General features: G+C 41.5%; 1 protein-coding gene across 1 annotated transcript in view; it reads left to right on the top strand.

Annotated features, from left to right (window-relative positions):
• CPQ (carboxypeptidase Q) overlaps positions 1-18,718 on the top strand; it is a 577,066-nt gene that overhangs the window by 409,786 nt on the left and 148,562 nt on the right. Inside the window, exon 5 of the mRNA XM_006859198.1 lies at positions 16,813-16,904. Within this exon, the coding sequence (XP_006859260.1) occupies positions 16,813-16,904 (92 nt within the window). The remainder of the gene's footprint in view (positions 1-16,812; positions 16,905-18,718) is intronic.

Here is an 18,718-nt window from a genome sequence, read left to right as displayed (position 1 = left end):
GGGTTCTTTGGTTTGTTTTGGGGGGGGTGTACACCAAAACTCTCAGGTATATATAATAATTTAAATAACCAATGGGCACATTCTGCAAGCCTGCTTCCTGGCCACCAGCACACAGCCTTTCTCTTTTCATGAGTCTGGAGTCCTTAGCTGCTGTATTTCTCCATGTCCTCATCTCTGCCTCTATCTCTGGCGTCGCTGCTTCTCTGGATAGGGTTCCACATTCTTTTCATGCTCTTCTCCCTTGATGGCCCTAGAGTCCTCTGTTCCTGATTATAGGATTAACTACTCCCCACCCACTTTTTGTTTCAAAACTTCTACTTTTACAGCTGTGACAGTCACAATTAGTCGTGATAACAATTACTCACTGTTGAATCGTAAGAATCCTGTTCCCATCTCTTTCACCAGACCCATCTAGACAAGATGAAAACTATTCAGTGGGGATTCTATCTTCCTCCGCACACTCTGAAAGTTGTTAGCCAGTCACTTAGTGCTGTTATAGCTCCCCACCCCCATTTTAGGTAGCCAAATGGCCATGGTATTTTTACTTGCCACGTACATATGCATGTGAAAGCTGGGCAGTGAATAAGGAAGACCAGCGTAGAATTGGTACATTTGAATTATGATGTTGGTGACGAATATTGAAAGAACCATGGGCTGTCAGAAGAACAAACAAATCTGGCTTACAGGAAGTACAACCAGCATGCTCCTTAGAAACCAGGATGGTGAGTCTTTGTCGCATTTACTTTGGACATGTTGTCAAGAAGGATCAGTTCCTGGAGATGGATATAATATCTGGTAAAGTAGAGCTTCAGCGAAAAAGAGGAACAACCCCAACGAGATGGATTGACACGGTGGTTGCAACAATGAGCTCATACACAGCAGCCAAGGTGAGGCTGGCGCAGGACTGGCAGTGTTTCATTCTGTTGTGCATGAGGTTGCCATGAGTCAGAACTGACAAGACAGCACCTAACAACAACTGGCATCATAGAGGAACTTAACCCTTGTATCAATGAAGTTAAAATAGACTACAGATTGTGTGCATGTGTGTGTGTATGCCTGTCCATGCATGTTAGTGTCCATGTTTGTAATAATTTGGCAGAAAATGAATGGAATATAAAGTAGAGAAAAATAAGTATAGCCTATTGGCACATATAAAAACAAAGGAGATACGATTAGAGGTTCCATGGGAACTCAGAGTGGACTTACGTACAATAGAACAAACTACTGTCTGCTGCTGGGCCACCCTCACAGTCCTTGCTATGTTTCAGCCCATTGTTGTTACCATTGTGTCAATTCATCTCACTGTGGTTCTACTTCTTTTTCATTGACCCTCTACTTAAGCACGATGCCTTTCTGAAGGGACTCACCCTTCCTGACAGCATGTCCAAAGTACAAGAGGCAACATCTCATCATCCTCATTTCCAAGGAACATTCTGGGTGTACTTCTTCCAAGACAGTCCATGGTACTTTCAATTATTCTTTGCCAATACCACGATTTAAATGCATCAGTTCTTCTATGGTCTTCCTTATTCGTCGTCCAATTTGAACATGCATGGTAGTGGCGGTTGTGTGCCACCAAGTCAGTTCTAATTCACAGTGATCCCGTATAGGGTTTCTGAGGCTACAAACTGCAGTAAGCCTCATCTTTCACAGAGCGACCGGTAGATTCGAACTACTGACCTTGAGCTTAGCAGCCCAGGTTATATAATTCACTATGTTACCAGGGCTCTTTTAACAAGTATATGAGGTGATTAACAATACCATGGCTTGGGTCCTCATACCTATGTATCTTTGCTCTTTAACACTTTTAAGAGGTCTTGTGCAGCAGATTTGCCTAATGCAATATGTCCTTTGATTTCTTGACTGCCGCTTCCATGAGTGTTGATAGTTGATCTAAGAAGAAGGAAGTCCTTGACAACTTCAATCTTTTTTCTGTTGATAAGAATGTTGTTTATTGGTCCAGTGGTGAGGATTTTTGGTTTCTTTACATTGAGGTACAATCCATACTAAAGGCTTCAGTCTTTGATTTTTCACCAGTATTTTAAGTCCTCTTTGCTTCTAGCAAGCAAGTTTATTTCATCTGAATATCACAGGTTGTTAATGAATCTTTCTTCAATCCGGATGCCACGTTCTTCTCCATATAACATAACTGCTCTGCTTATTTGCTCAGCATACAGATCAAATAAGTATGGTGAAAGGATATAACCCTGGCACACACATTTCCTGATTTTAAATTGTCAATCTCCCCTTGTTCTGTTCTAACAACTGCTTTTTGGTTTATGTAAAGGTTCATCATGAACACAAGTGTTCTAGAAAGCCTATTCTTCAAAATGTTAGCCATAGTTTGTTATGACCCACGCAATTGAACGCCTTTGCATAGTCAATAAAATGCAAGTAAACAGCTTTCTGATATTCTGTTTTAGCCAAATTCCATCTGCTGTAAATAAGGATATTCTAGTTCCATGTCCTCTTCTGAATCCAGCTTGAAGTTCTGGCAGCTCCCTTTTGAAATACTGCTGCATTTGTTGCTGAATAATCTTCAGCAAAGTTTTATTCACAAGTAATACTAATGATATTGTTCAGTAATTTCTGCATTCCAATGGATCACTTTTCTTTAGAATAGGCACAAATATGGAGCTCTTTCAGTTGGTTGGCCAGGTAGCTGTCTTCCAAATTTCTTGGAGTATACGAGTAAATGCTTCCAGTGCCTCATTAGTTTGTTGAAGCATATCCATTTGTATTCCATCAATTCTTGGAGCCTTTCTTTTGTCATTGCGTTTGGTGAAGCTTGGACATCTTCCTGCAGTACCAGTGTTTGTTTGTTTGTTTTTTTACGTTTTTATTGTGAATTGTGTGGGTTTATATGGGAGAACATCAGTTTTACATTCATCCTATTGTATTTCACTTCAGTGCAATGATTACAATCCCCTCCATGTATCATCATATAACCAAAAGATACACCCCACAGGCCACCCCCCCCCCCCCCCGCCAGCCATCAGCACACAGCCTCTCTCCCTCCCTGAGTCCAGTGTTCCCAGCCACTCCATCTGTCCACGTCATCGTCTCTGTCTCTATCCCTGGCATCACTGCTTCTCTGGGTAGGGTCATGCTCTCCGCTCTTCTCACTTGATGGTCCCAGGGACCTCCGTTCCTGGGCTGCAAAATCAATCACTCCCCTCCTTTTGTCAAATAACACCTACCTCTACATTTCCAACCCTCACAGTCAGTCCTGATGACAATTTTTCACTATTGTACCACAAGAGTCTTATCCAGGCCAGTCCCAACAGATTGGAAATCATACAGTGGAGGTTCTACCTACTCCTGCCCTATCTGGAACTAGGCTCCCTCTTGAAAGCTTGTAAGCCAGTCACTTCTTGCCTTTATAGCCCTCCACCCACCCATTTTGGGTAGCCAGTGTCTAAGTTGCCCATCCCTGTCAACCCTGTGTACCAATGGAATGGGAGTGATCCTTGCTATAAAAGTTTGTTCCCCTTTTTGAGCTACTATATCCATAAGTATAGGTAAAGTTCATCAGATTGTGGTGGGTTACTCTTTTTATTTTTCTTCCCTCTTCTTTCTTCTTCTAGTCGAGTTCTGATCATCCAGCCATCGAAGCCAGGTCAAGTGGGTACTATCTGCAAGTATGGGTGTCCTTGTGCATCTCCCCTCACTTATATCAGCTGGACACTTCACTCTCCTCTCTAGTCCTCTGTGGCCATGTCACTGCCTCTGGGCCCAGGAGTCACCGGGTCTTGCTGTAACTGCTGGCCATCCAGGTCTCCACCTGGGTTCACAAGAGTCTGTTGAATGTTGTCGGACTCAGATCCCAACTTCATTGCTGTTTTTCCTCCTCTTCCCCTTATCGGTAACCAAAGTGGTCACCAGCCAGACCACATACCTGCTCATGTATTCCCCTTGAATCTTAGACTTGGAAGGGAGTTTGCTCTGAGGGGACCCAACCGCTTGCCTTGATGCTCCCATGCGAACAGCTTACTTGTTCTTGTAGTAATCAATCATACTGCCATTATTGTTTCTGATTTTTCTTGCTGGTCTTTCTTTACAAAGTATCTTCTGTTCTTCTAGCCACTCCAGGCTGGTCTACTTGTCCTTTCCAGTAGCAATTTCCCACCTCAGACAATTCTGGATGGGATTCTGGTTTCCACCTATGGTCTTACACAATTCACAAGTTCCACAGGAGGTCTCTCACTGGGCAATTTCTAGCCCCTTTTAAGGTGTTCCAATCAGTTACAGGCTGAAGACTGGCTTACAAGCTTTCTATTGTGATGTTTCTGGCTATTCCTCCCCAACCCACCTAGTGTCTATTTCACAATGGTAGGCAAGGGAAACCAAGATTCAAAAGACAGCCAAGCATCTTAACATTATTCTCCTCTTTTACCCTTTCAAACCATGCCTCAATCCCTGTATCCTGAAGCCCTGTTATTCCAAGATTGTGCATACATCATCATTTACCTCTGTCCCACTTAGTCCATGTGAACCTGCCTAACTGTTCTCCCATCTGCCTTGTTCTTCTATTCCCCACCACCTTCTTGTGTATCCACCCCCCCACCCCCCAGCACCCAAGCTTTCCTGTGTCTATTCCCTACCCTGTGCTCTATCTTCCCCTTCTTCCCTCCCCTCCTCTCATTCCATACATCCTGGTGATCAGCAACTATATATATAGCTAGTGGGGTTTTTTCCCACCTTGTGGGTGGGTTCTTTTTCTTAGTCTTTTACAATAATGGTCCTATGCAGTATTTCTCCTTTTGTAACTGACTAATTTCACTCAACTTAATGTCCTCAATATTCACCCATGTTATGTGGTGGCTTGTAGCTTCCTTGTTATTCTTCAAGGTAGCATAGTATTTCATTGTGTGTATGTACCACAGTTTGTTTATCCATTATTCAATTGATGGACATTTAGGCTGTCTCCATCTTTTTGCTATTGTAAATAGTGCTGCTATGAACATTGGTGTGTGTAGATCTACTCGTATTATGGCTTGTATTTCTTGTGGGTAAATACCAAGTAGAGGAATTGCTGGGTCATAAGGTATTTCTATTTCCAACCTTCTGAGGAAGGTGGCGCCATATTGCTTTGAATGACGCAAAGGAAGCACCATATTGCTTTCCAGAGTGGTTGGAAGTACCGTTGTTCTTGATCATGTTACCTCTTGAAATGATTGTGCATTGATCAGTTGTTTTTGGTACACTGACTCTCTGTATTCATTACACTGACTTTAGATGCTTCTTGTGCCATTCAATATTTTACCCAGAGAATTCTTTTGTATTATAACCTGAGGCTTGAATTTTTTCTTCTTCAGTTCTTTCACTTAGAGAAATGCTGAGTGTGTTATTTCCTTTTGGTTTTGTAACTCCAGATCTTTGCATATATCAATACTTTGTCTTTTTGGGTTACCCTTTGAAGTTTTCTGTTCAGCTCTTTTACTTCCTCATTTCTTCCAGTTGCTTTAGTTACTCCAGGTTCAAGAGCAACTTTAATTGTTTCTTCTGACATCTATTTTGATCTCTCCTTTTTCTCTTTTTAACAACTGTTTGCTGTATTTCTGTATGATTGATGTTCTTGATGTCATCCCACAATTCATCTGGTCTTTGGTCATTGGTATCTGATGCATCAAATTTGTTCCTGAAATGGTCTCTAAATTCAGGTGGCATGTATTTAAAGTCATATTTTTAGCTCTCTTGCACTAGATTTAATTTTCTTAAGCCTCAACCTGAGCTTGCCTATGAGCAGCTGATGGTTTGTTCCACAGTCTGTCACTGGCCCTATTTTGGCTGATGATGCTGAGCTTTTACATTGTTTCTTCCCACAGATAAATATAACTCAATTCCTGTGTATTCCATCTGGTGAGGTTCACATGTATACTCACCTTTTTATTTGTTGAAAAAGGTATTTGCTACAAATAAGCCTTTGGTCTTGCAAAATTTTATGATGCAATCTCCAACATCATTTCTGTCACCAATGCCATATTTTCCATCTATGGATCCTTCCTCTTTATTTATAACTTTTGCATTCCAATCAGTAATGATTAATGCATCTTAATTGTATATTTGATCAATTTCAGATAGAAGAAGTTGGTGGAATTCTATTTCATCCTCCCTGGTTTTAGTGGTTAGTGGGTAAGTTTGAATAATAGTGGTATTAATTTGTCTTCCTTGCAAAGGTATAGATATTATCCTATCACATATAGCATTGTACTTCAAGATAGATTTTTAAATGCTCTTTTTGAAAATGAATGTGACCCTGTTCCTTTTCAATTTGTCGTTCCCAGTGTAGTAATACATAAGATTGTCAGATTTAAAATGGTTAATACCAGTCCATTTCAGCTCACTGATGCCTGGAATATCCATCTTTATGCATTCCATTTCATGTTTGATGACTTTCAATTTTCCTGCATTCAGACTTGGTACATTCCACATACTGATTGCTATTGGATGTTTGAATCTATTTTTCCCATTTTGTGTTGGTCCCCACTGGCAAATAAAAGTCCTGAAAGCTTGTTCCATTTGTGTTATAAAGGCGAACTCTACTTTGAGGAGGTATCTGTTCCCCACTTTTATATTGACTGCCTTCCAACCTGAGGGACACATCTTCTGGTAGTATATCAGACAACATTCTGCTGCTCTTCCTAAGGTTTTCACTGGGTCCCATTCTGGAACCTGTCCACCATGGGTAACTCTGCTAGTTCTTAAAATGGCAGCCAGCATCATAGTACCACAAAAGCCACTACTGTTAGATGAGTGGTGGAATTTGTTTATATATATGTGTATATTTTTATTATTGTTGTTAAGTGTTGTTGAGTCAGGTTTCAACTGATAGCGACCCTGTATAGGGTTTCCTAGGAGCAGCTGGTGAGTTTGAACCGCAGACCTTGGGGCTCAAAATATGACTCTTGGTGTGGTGCTGTGGGTTAATGCACTGAACTGCAAAATTGGTTTGAACTGCAAGATCAGCGGCTCAAGCTCACCAGCTGCTCCTTTGACACCCTATACAGGACCTCTATGGCTCCAAACTGACTCAACAGCACTTAACAACAATATATAGATATAGAGATAGAGGTAGAGATAGATATAGAGATAGAGGTAGAGATAGAGATAGAGATAGGTAGATAGGCACAGATATTGCAGATAAAAATTATAAATAAATGCAACAATATGCTAATAGCTTACTTTGTTTTTCTAATTTCTAATTTTTATTTTTTCCTGGTGTGGCACTGTAGGATAAACACTGAACCACGAGGTCGATTTGAATTGCAAGGTCGGCAGTTCAAAGTCACCAGCCAATCCTTGAAAACCCTGTACAGGGTTGCTATGAGTTGGACCTGAGCCAATGGCACTTAAAATATGTATTATTAATTTAGTTATCATTCAGTCAAAAGCACTTGTTCGGCACTTGCTAAGTGTTAGGCACTGGACTAGGATAATGAAAAAATAAAAAGAGTAAGACTCAGAGAATTAATGGTTTATGGAAGACCGTAGAAGCATTGATGCTTTTGAGTTATGGTGTTGGAGGAGAATATTGAAAGTGCCATGGGCTGCCAAAAGAACCAATAGATTCATTTTGGAAGAAGTGCAGTCAGAGTGCTCCTTGGAGGCCAGGATGGCCAAACTTCGCCTCTCATACTTTGGACATATTGTCAGGAGGGACCAGTCACTGAAGGATATCATGTTTGGTAAGGTGAAGGGTCAGAGAAAAAGAGGGAGACCCCCCAACAAGATAGATTGGCCAAGTGGTAGCATCGATAGACTCAAGTGTGGCAACAGTAGTGAGGTTAGCCCAGGACCAGGCATGTTTCATTCTGTTGTGCATAGGGTCACTATGAGTCAGTACCAACTCGATGGCACAACAACAGCAACAAATACACTAAAGTGTGATTGAGAATGAAAACAGAAGTATGTACAGAGTTCCAGAGGAACACCACAAAAGAAGCAGCCAGCCTTATCTTGAAGTCAGGGAAGCCTTTCTGGAGTAATATTAGAGCTGAGCTTAGGTGAATCAATAGCAGTTTGCCAGATGGAAAAGGTAAAAGGCATTCCAGAATGAAAGAAGCACATATGCCATGGCCAAGCTTCTGATAGAATGTGACATGTTCAGGAGCCGGCAGGAATGTGATGTGGCCAGAGCTTTCAGTAAGAGTCAGGAGCAGAGATCAGAGTGGGAAACCAGATTAGGGCCCGAAACTGCCTTTACACACGGATAGTGACAGTACTTCTACTTCAGAGATGATTAATAGTGGTTTTCCTGGCTAATAGAGTCCTAATCATTATAATGAGGTAGGACTGTTTTCTTTGAATTATGGAAATTATAACTGTGATGACCTGTTCCACAAACTCAGGTTATAAATATGATCACACTTCTTTAATCTCTTTTACAGTTAATCATCCTAGCCGCCACATGCCTTATTAGCAGGAAATCTAGCATCTCTGTCTGAGGCCTCTCCCTCCCACCCGTACGTTGTTTATGAGTCTTGGGGCTTTCCTCAGCCAAACAGGTCAGTCTTGCCAACACCAGTAACTGGATCTGCCTTTAGATGCTGCACGGGATGGCTTACCAAGGTGCATTGAATGAATATGCGCTAGTGCTTCTGGTCCAGTCCTGGATTAAGCCGCTTGTCCACTACCCATTATAGACCAGTGAGTCTATTCTGACTGATAGCCACTCTATATAGGGTGCCCAAAACTGTAACTCTTTATGGGAACAGACAGCTTTCTCTTTCTCCTCAGAAGTGGCTGGTAACTTTTTGTTGTTGTTGTTTGTTTGTTTTTTGTGGATGGTAGTTTTGAACCACCGATCATGCAGTTAGCAGCCAAGTACCTAATCCACAGTTTCACAGTGGTACCCAATTTGAGCATTAAAGTTATAGGCACACTCTGTTTACCTTCCTATTCCCAACCATTGTTCCCTGAATCATAACCACCATGGCTGACTCTGGTGGAACTTCTGGAACTGGCCACATGCTGGAATAAAACTGTCCCTTCCTTTAGAACCTTGGGCCATTGTGTCCAGCCCCGGCTAATAGCTCAGATCCTCTGCTATCAGTCATTTGATTTCATTGATCTTCCTGCACCTTATTCAGTGTTTCCCTGCTCCAACAGGGCTTTCATCCCCTGTCCTCAGTCTAAGGATGCAGGAATGTGGGCACCAGGGCGTCTCTCCACAAAGGCCCCGAGGTTTCTTACATACCGATTCTCCTCCTGTCCTGCACGCAGGGTACTCAACAGTTAGAAATTTGCAAGATGAAGTTTCTGAAACATGTTATTGCCTTGACCCAATACACTCCTCAAATACCTAACTGCTATAAAGTTTACATCACTTTAAAAAAAGAAAAATCAACAGGTTCTTCCAAGAAGAAAGATCTTCAAGGTAATTTTCTGTTTCTGCCTATGAAAAGAAGTATTTGCAGTTTATTTCACTAAAATAAGTTATCTCTTGTAACCATGCTCTCTATTACAAAACCAATGATAATGTACTCATATATGACCAACTGTGCAAATTCCCTAAGGCAGAAATAGTTCTCAACTTCCAACCCCATGTGGCTAGCCAGTACGCTTTACTGCCTCTTTTCTCATTCAATGTATAGGCCAACCTGCCACTGTTATTTCTATAACTCAGATATTATAGTTATAAAGGAACCCTGGTGGCACAGTGGTTAAAGGACTCAACTGGTTCAAACCTTTCCTCAGGAGAAAGATGAGGCTATCTGCTTTCACAGATTCCTATGTAACAGTTATACTGTGTCCTATAGGAATAAAAATTAACTTGACAGCAACGGGGTTTACTTCTTACACACTGATATCAGGATTAGAAATCTCTTTCAATCTAGACATCCTCTTCTGAACAGTTACTAAAGGAGGATTGAACAACACGTGTGTTTATGACTTCATAGAAAAATGAGTCTATTTAGTGCAAGAAAAATTTTTTCTCTGCCTAGCTAGGTCTTAGAAGGAAGAGTAATGTTTATATATAGTTCTAGGAGGGATTGAAACTCCGGGAAATGGGTATGTGAGTCAGTAAACAGTGTTAAAACATAGTTTTCTTTAGAATTCATGACTTGGGAAAGTCTGGATGACTCTTAGTTGTTCTCTGAAACAACTTGTTTTCTTTTGTTTTGCTTTGCCTCACTCTTGGTATAAGACAATGAACTGACATTTTCAATTTATATGCTCAATGATCGTCACCTCTCAGACTTTTCATCTTTAAACTTGATAATAATCAGGAATAGGGGCCTAAAAGATTTCTTTCACCTCTTCTCTTAGGCACTGTTTCTCCAATAGTATTATTATTACTTTATTGCTCTTCTCAGTGAGATGAAAACCAACCAACCAACCAACCAAAAAACCAGTTGCAGTCAAATTAATTTCAACTCATGGCAGACCCATGTGTTTCAGGATAGAACTGCACTCCATAGGACTTTCAATGAGTAAGATATTTCAGAAGCAGATTTCCAGAACTTTCCTCTAAATCACCTCTGGGTAGATTCAAACAGCCCACCTTTGGTTAGTAGCTGAGCACTTAATGGTTTGTGCCACTCAGGGTCCCCCATGAATGCCTGTATAGTATATTTTATAAACAAAGACAAAATTCTGACAAGTTATCAGTAATTTTTGTTCTTTTAGAGGAAAACTATGATGCTGTAAATGTTACAATACTTGAAGGTCATCATAGAATTTTTTTTTAAAGTCTGGGAATTTCTGGTCTGTTTCTATATATCTATGAGAGACACAATTACCTGTTCTCTGACAAAAACCTCAATGGTACTAAGATCAGAGTCTTAGCTGTACTTCCATTCTAGGACTTTCTTTCATGGTCTTGGTTTGAACTGGTGCTGTATGCCTCCAAGCCAGGGAAGAGTTGGAAGCTTGATTGTGACTGAGCTTCTCATTTGCCCCAATTTGACAACAAAATGAATTCCCTACATTTGGTCTCATTGTCACTTCGTTTTCTTTCTATTGTTATTGTTGCTTTATTAAGTTTTTGTATGTCTTTGAAATTTTTGGCTTTTGAAATTAGTTTGGATTTTAAATACACAGCAAATGTTGTCATTTAAGATGATATATTGTTGTTAAGTGCCATTGAATTGGATACGACTCATAGCGACCTTGATTAGGGTTTCTGAGGCTTGTAAATCTTTACAGGAGCAGAAAATCTCATAGTCCTCCCACAGAGCAGCTGGTAGACTTGAACTCTGCCAACCTTATGGTTAGTAATCCAATGCTTATCCTACAGAACCTCAGTGCTCCATAAACATAGTATGTTGTTGTTAAGTGTCATCAAGTCACTTCTGATTCACAGCAACTGTATAGGGTTTCCAAGGAGCAACTAGTGGGTTTGAGCTGCCAACCTTGTGGTTCAAAATCCAGTGCTGATCCTACAGTGCCACATCAGAAGTCTGTAACATGATATAAACCTCTTTAATTGATATTATTTAGTATTCAGTTTTCAAATCTACTAAGTTTTTTGTTTTGTTTTTTAACTTCACTCAGAAACTAAAACTTCTGATTGGCCCTCACTTTAAAACTAGTGGTTATATGTCTATTTGCTAGAATTTGGATATGCTTTATGTTGGGATGAAGGAGACGATTCATACTGAAACAGGGCATGTGTTTTCCACAGGTTAAGTGAAATGTGTTCTTTGTTCCCTTGGCTGGAGATAGCCATTCTTTTTCAGCAGAGGTGTTCTAAGTCTCCTAAGGAAGAGGAGTGAGTCTATACACTCTCCTAGTTCTCCTGTGTCACCTATCTGGGGTTGATTGTTGTTAGAGACAGAAAGGTGTCTAGCTGTGTCGAGGGAATTTCTAGTAGGTGCCAGGCACTGAATTGGATATATGTATGCCATTTCTCAATTTTCTTCACAATTCTATGAGGCAGTTACAATATCCCTTAGTGTATATATGAGGAAACTGAGATTGAGAAAGATTAGGTAACTAATCCAAAGTCACAGAGCTAAAAAAAATGGCTGATCCTAGAATCCAACAGTGCTCACTCAGGTCTCATGGCCAGTCTATGGACTTAGGTGACCTAGGACCTTCAATTCTACTCTAGGGTCTGTGTCTAGTCAGTGAATGAAATCCATGCATTCCTCTTAGGGACAATGAGTGTATTGGAGTGAGGAGAGTAGGGCTCAGTAAGGTACATACTAAACCACTGGTGTCTACTGCTTATAGGAAGCCCTTGAGCTGACTGTTTAGCAGGTGCTGCAGTTCCATGCTGATATGTACAGAGCTTCTCAAGGGCTTGAAGGAGGCAATGTTTGTAATTTTGTTGCTGTTAGGTGCCATTGAGTCAGTTCCAACTCATAGGTACTCCATGTACAAAGACTGAAACACTGCCTGGTCTTCTCCATCCTCACAACTCATTGTTGTTATGTTTGAGATCATTGATGTGCCAATCTGCCTCATTTAGGAGTCATCCTCTTTTCCACTGACCCTCCACTTTGCCAATCATGATGTCCTTCTTCAGGGACTGGTTCCTTGTTTTTAGGGCCAGTTATTTGCCAACAGGCATGCTGTTATGGCTTTAAGACCTTAGCATCCTCACTTCACCCAGTGTCTTCTTTATTTGTGTAATATGACATCATTGGCCATCTGGCTGGTTTGAGATGTGGAGAAGACTAATCCTGTACAATAATGACTTTCAAGTGGAACATCAAACCCATAGGAATATTCAAGGCTCTTGCTTTTTTTTTTTAAAAAAAAGAATTTTCTCTAGCCTATGTTAACTAACTGTCCATTTACCCATATTTAGAGAATTCTGTCATTTTTAATAAATAAGTACCATTTTGCTCATAGGTGTAGATAGATTTGAAAATAAAGCATTATCTTTCCTTTTTTAAAGACTTAGAAATGTTTAGAATTTTGATTTGTAGGATATAAGCAATAGTACTTTATCCTTTGTTACTTTTTCACATATTACAAGCAAAATGTCACTTGATTTAAATTGACTCTAAGCACATTTCTGTTAAAGAAACCAAAGATTGTGATCTTAAGCTGCACTGATTAAATTTCATTCTGAGTCAACAGCTGAAGTTTGTGCTGTGCATGTGAGCAGGTGGCCTGGTTCTGTGGAGAGGCCAGTGGCACACCAGGATTGGGCTCCACCAAGCACTCCAATGCCTTTGTAAGAAACGCTGCTTCTTTCTGCAGTGCGCTGGGCCTGGACAGCCCTTATATCACTCAGTAGCTCATTGCTGAACTTCTAGTACATGCCAGGCATAGGAGTATTTGACATAGATGATCCCATCTCATCTAATCCTCCCAGCCCCACATGGAATAGGGATGGCATTGGCATCAGTCTCTCCATCATTATTTTCAGGCATTAAAGTTTAGTGTCTACATTAAACACAGCTGGCTCCTAACCATGGCAGCGCTCACAAGGTCTGTCTGCCTTTTCAGTGATAACACCTATCCTGGGGATGAGCTAGGAGAAGAGTTTTAGGGGATGAAGCTGGGGAGGTAATGTGACACCAAGATTTCATCCACTCATTCCATTCAGTGCAGTGAGTATTTAGCACCTATTATGTGTCAGGAGCTCTGGTAGCGTAGTGGTTACGAATCTGGCTGGTAACCTCAAGGTTGGCAGTTCAAAACTAACAGCTGTTCCGTGGGAGAAAGATGAGGCATTCTGCTCCTGTAAAGATTTACAGCCTCGGAAACCCTGTGCAAGGTTGCTATGAGTCGGAACCGACTCCATGGTACTTAACAACAACAATAACAACTATGTGTCAGACCAGGGCAGTGGTGGTTAGTGGTAGAGTTCTTACCTTCCATGCAAGAGATACTGGTTTGATCCCCCACCAATGAACCTCAAGCACAACCACTCACTCACCCCGTCAGTGGCAGGCTTGTATGTTACAATGAATCTGAACAGGTTTCAGCAGAGTTTCTAGATTAAGACAAATTAGGAAGAAAGACCTGGTTTACCCACTTTAAAAAACCAGCCAATGAAAACCTTATGGATGACAACTATTCGATCCATTGTGTATGGGGTCCAGGAATCAGGGAGCAATTCTTGTTGTTGTTAGGTGCCATCCAGTCAATTATGATTCACAGTGGCCTTATACACAACAGAATGAAGCATTGTCTGGTCCTGCACCATGCTCACAATTTTTGGTACACTTGAGCCCAGTTGTTGTTGTTAAGTGCCGTTGAGTCAGTTCCAACTCATGGTGACCCTATATAAGGTTTCCATGGAGCAACTGGTGGGTTTGAACTTCCAACCTTATGGTTATCAGTTGTTGTTAAGTGCCTTCGAATCAGTTCCGACTCATAGCAACATTGAATAGGGTTTCTGAGGAGTGGCTGGTGAGTTTGAACCACTGACCTTGTGGTTCAAACTGACTTTGCGGTCCAGTGCAATATCCTACAGTGCCACACCAGGCAGCTAATAACAACAACACTATGTGCCAAACAGTCTAGGTAGCAGGGACATAGTAGTGTTTTGTTTTTTTTTTAAAGCTGTGAATCTCTGCTTTCGCTGAAGGCACAAAGCAGAGAAAAGCTATGATCTGGCTTAGGTTTCACGAGGGTTCTCTAGCTACAGAGGAGCAAGGGCTGTAGCAAGGCAACCAGTTAAAAGCCCAGTGAAGCAGTTCAGGCAAGAGACGATGGTGTCTTGGACCAGAGTGGTAGTACAGTTGAGAGTTTGGATTCTAGATCTATTTAGAAGGAAATGCCAATGGGATTTGCTGATGAATTGCGTGTGGAAATTGCTTTTCCAGGTTTTAATTCAAACTCAGGTCACCCTGCATCCTAAGTTGGCATTCTTTTAATTAAGGTAAATTGCTCAATTAAAGTGGGTTCAGTTTAGTTTTAAAAAAAGGAAAACCAGTTCTTCTTAAGCTCCTTGGTGGTGGTGATTGTGGTTGTGGTCTATCAGGTAGGGTCCAACTCATAGCAACCCTGTATAGTTTCCAAAACTGTAAATCTTTACAGGATCAGAAAGCCTCATTGGTCTCTTGAGGAGCATCTGGTGGACTCGAACTGCTGACATTGCACTTAGCAGCCCAATGTGTAACCCATTATGCCACCAGGGCTCCTTTTTAAGCTACTTAGGGCTGAGTTTATCAAAAGATTACCTGTTGACACTGGTGGAGGCAAGGAAGGGGCTCTGTCGTCCAGGTTGTGGTCTTCCTCAGACTCAGCACTTGGGTGATGATAGCTGGTGGTGCTGTAGGATATTCACTGGACGGCTAACCACAAAGTTGGCGGTTCAAACCCACCAGTGTTTCCACAGGAGAAAGACAAGGATGTCTGCTCTCATAAAGATTTATAGTATCAGAAACCCTATATAGCCTCATAGGAGTTTGCATTGGCTTGATGGCAGTTGGTTTTCATCTCAGAGACACTCAAACTGCATTTTAGTCCTGCCCTAACTGGCCCCTGTGAGGATGCAGGAAGACAGAGATTTAAGCCCAGATTAATGTTTTCCTGTAAGCATTGCATAGTTAATCTGAAGGTCGGTGGTTCAAACCCACCAGTCACTCTGTGGAAGAAATATGAGGCAGTCTGCTCCAGTAAAGCTTTGCTGTTTCATAAACCTGATAGAGCAGTTCTACCCTGTCCTGTAAGCTTGATATGAGTTGTAATAGACTCAAAGACAATGTGTGGGTTTTTATGCCATTCTGCTTTTATTATTTCTCACAAAACATCTTCAGGTCCAAACTCAAAGCAGATTTTAATTCTTGGTCGCAGTATAACTTTTAATGTACTGTATATTATTTTAAGTTTGGGGAACAGCATTTCCTTGTAGTTAATTTTTACAGAACAAAAAAGACATAGTGGCTCAAAGGATACAAATTAGTATTTTACAAATCACTGTAATTGCCAGCAGGTTGTTTATGTAATAACAGGGCTAATAAAATGTGTTATTTTCATTCAGTCAGTTTTCACTGACCCTAAGCAAATGACCTTCTATTTCCAAGTAGAAGACAATGAATGGCCAGGGGCAGCCATCACATTACTGAGGGCCATGGGAGTGGTTAGCTGTACTTGTAGAGTTAGACTAAGAAGTAATCCCCTACACACTTTAACTTGAAGTAGAGTCAAGCCACGGAGCTTCAGTGATCTCCTTGCAAAAAAACAAAAACCACACCGACTGCCATTAAGTCCATCCTGACTCGGATGACCCTAATGAAGGGAGGAGAGCTGCTCCTTACAGTTTCCAACACTGAAGCTCTGTGGGAACAGACAGCCTCATTCTTCTCCAGCGGGCCTGCAGACAGTGGGTTTAAACCGGCCACCTTGTGGTTCACTACCCAGCTCTTAACTCACTGTGCCACCAAGGATCCTTCTTTTTCTGCTTCTAGACCTCCTGTGGTGCTGTGAGATAAAACACAAGGTCGGTTTGAATCACAAGGTTGGTGGTTCAAACTCACCAGCTGCTCCTTAGATACCCTATACAGGGACACTATAAGTCAGAACCGACTTGACAGCACTTAATAACAACAATAGACCTCCTAACTGCCTCTTCTGGATGCAATCTAATATCCCACCGTACTTGGTCATCCATTGGGTCCTGTTGGGCAGGATGTCTATCCGGGTTAGGGTTCGATTTGAGGCCCTCTTTTCCCGGCCTGCAGACAGTAGTGGGCACAAGCCCTCCCCACACTAGCCTGCCTGAAGATGGGCCCTTAAGACTGCTCCTTGGCTGTGTCAGCTACGCCCTAAAGCAGCTACCTCAGACAGTGAGGAGTGCCTCTGATTCCTTCCTCCTTCTGAATGCAGAAGAGGGTTCTGTCAGCTTTATTAAATCCAGAATTAACTCTAGTATCACTTGCTGTATTTTATTCTTCTTCGTAGGACTGCGCCCAAAGAGGACCCTGCGTTTGGTGCTCTGGACTGCGGAAGAGCAGGGTGGAGTTGGTGCCTTCCAGTATTACCAGTTACACAAGGTAACACCAGGGATTGCTGGGCATTTGCAAGTGTAACCCCAAAACAGTGGCATTTTTGGGTTAAAAATTCCTTTATTATCCCATTTAGCATTCACAGCAATACATTGGGGTAAGCTGAGCCTGGCAAACATCCTTTACAAAAGCGTTCTTCATCCACAGCTACAACTGAGAAGGCAAGTCACTGATGGGGTGCTATGGTGTGGAGCCAAGGGCTTTATGTCTCTACATCATGGTCTATATGCCGCCATTTTCTTAATATCACCATCCTTGTGCTAAACTCGTGTATGTATGCTGGAGACATAACAGCAGGCAGACTCTCCAACTCTCCATGGGTGCCAGCATCAATCTTGCCCCGGAGCTAAGGGCACTGTTGAACGCAGACACTTCAAGTCCAAAGGATACACTCTACTGCTGGGACTCACAGTTCTTCTTTCTTCATGTTAGTAGATCCCTCTGTCTCTGCTCACTTTTCTCTCCTTTTATCTCTTGTTGCAGGCCACACTTCAGGAAAACTGTGATGGGATTAGGGTCTTGCCTTCCACCCTTTCTGGTTTCTCACATCAGATCCCATTCATTATGCGGAATCCTCACATAGCTGCCACATTACATCGTTACATCACTGCCAAACCACTGAGAGGCATGGCCCAGCCAAGCTGACACAGATTTTGGGGAGACACAATTCAATCCATGATATCACTTTACCTTGTCTTGGGGGGTGAGGCGGAGAGTCACAACAAGCCATGTGAAGAAAATTACATCTAAGCTGAAGTCTGAAGACCTTGTAGAAGTAAGTTAAGGAAAAAGAGTTGGCATGGAGGAGGCAAGCATTCCTCCTCAGCCAAGGGAACTGCATATGCAAAGGTTGGAGGTGGAGAGCGCACTCAGCACTCTAGGGAGCCTGAAAGTCCCTGAAAGTGAAGGCACAGAAAGCAAGATGCCAGTGGTGGGAGGTGACAGTAGGAAGGTAAACTAGTGCCCACACACCAAGAACTAGAACTCATGATCCTAAAGACAGGAGGAGGAAGTAAATTATTTTATGGTGGAGCTTCAAGCTTCTGCACATCTATCTTGAACTCCACAGAAAATACAATACTTAAAATAACTGTCCTTAAGTTCTTTAATTTTTTGTAATATACTCTACTCCAAAAAAAAACACCATGGATTTAAACTGTAATGGATCAGACTTGAGATTTCATTGACCACTGACATGTCTTAGATCTGAGAAAAGAAGGTGTATGGCATATAGAGTTTATAGCACTATAGAATACATCCCAACAGAAATGTCTTGATTTTAAACTTCTAAGAGATATATATCTTCAAGGGTTATGTAATCTCACTAACAGAGCTCGTTTATCTTGACACTATACTTGCTACCTTCCTACAGGTATCTAGAGATTGTTGACTGATCTGTATTGCATTTTCAGGAATGGAATGCATTGCATTTTCCCTTTCAGAAAAGGAAAATATATTTATTTGTTTTAGGATAGCTCTATATCTTACTTTTAAAAAGGCATTTTGCATGTCTGCCATAAAATGGCCAATTGTTAAGGACTTAGTCCAGATTCAGTACACTACCAATTACTATGTTGATAGAAACATATCACAAACATGATAATTTCTAGGGTGGCTAAATGTTTTTTTTTTTTTTTAATGATTTATTGTGAATTATGTGATAGTTTACATGGGAGAACATTGGTTTTACATTCATTCTATCGTATATCGTCTCATTGCCATTGTTACAATCCCCTCCATGCAATCCTTCCCCCGTGCCCCCCAGGTCTTCAGCACACAGTCGCTCTCCCTCTCTGGATCTA

Source organism: Chrysochloris asiatica, unplaced genomic scaffold (assembly GCF_000296735.1).
Source record: "Chrysochloris asiatica unplaced genomic scaffold, ChrAsi1.0 scaffold00031, whole genome shotgun sequence".
NCBI classification, from domain to species: Eukaryota; Metazoa; Chordata; class Mammalia; order Afrosoricida; family Chrysochloridae; genus Chrysochloris; species Chrysochloris asiatica.
This window is presented reverse-complemented; position numbering and strand designations above follow the sequence as displayed.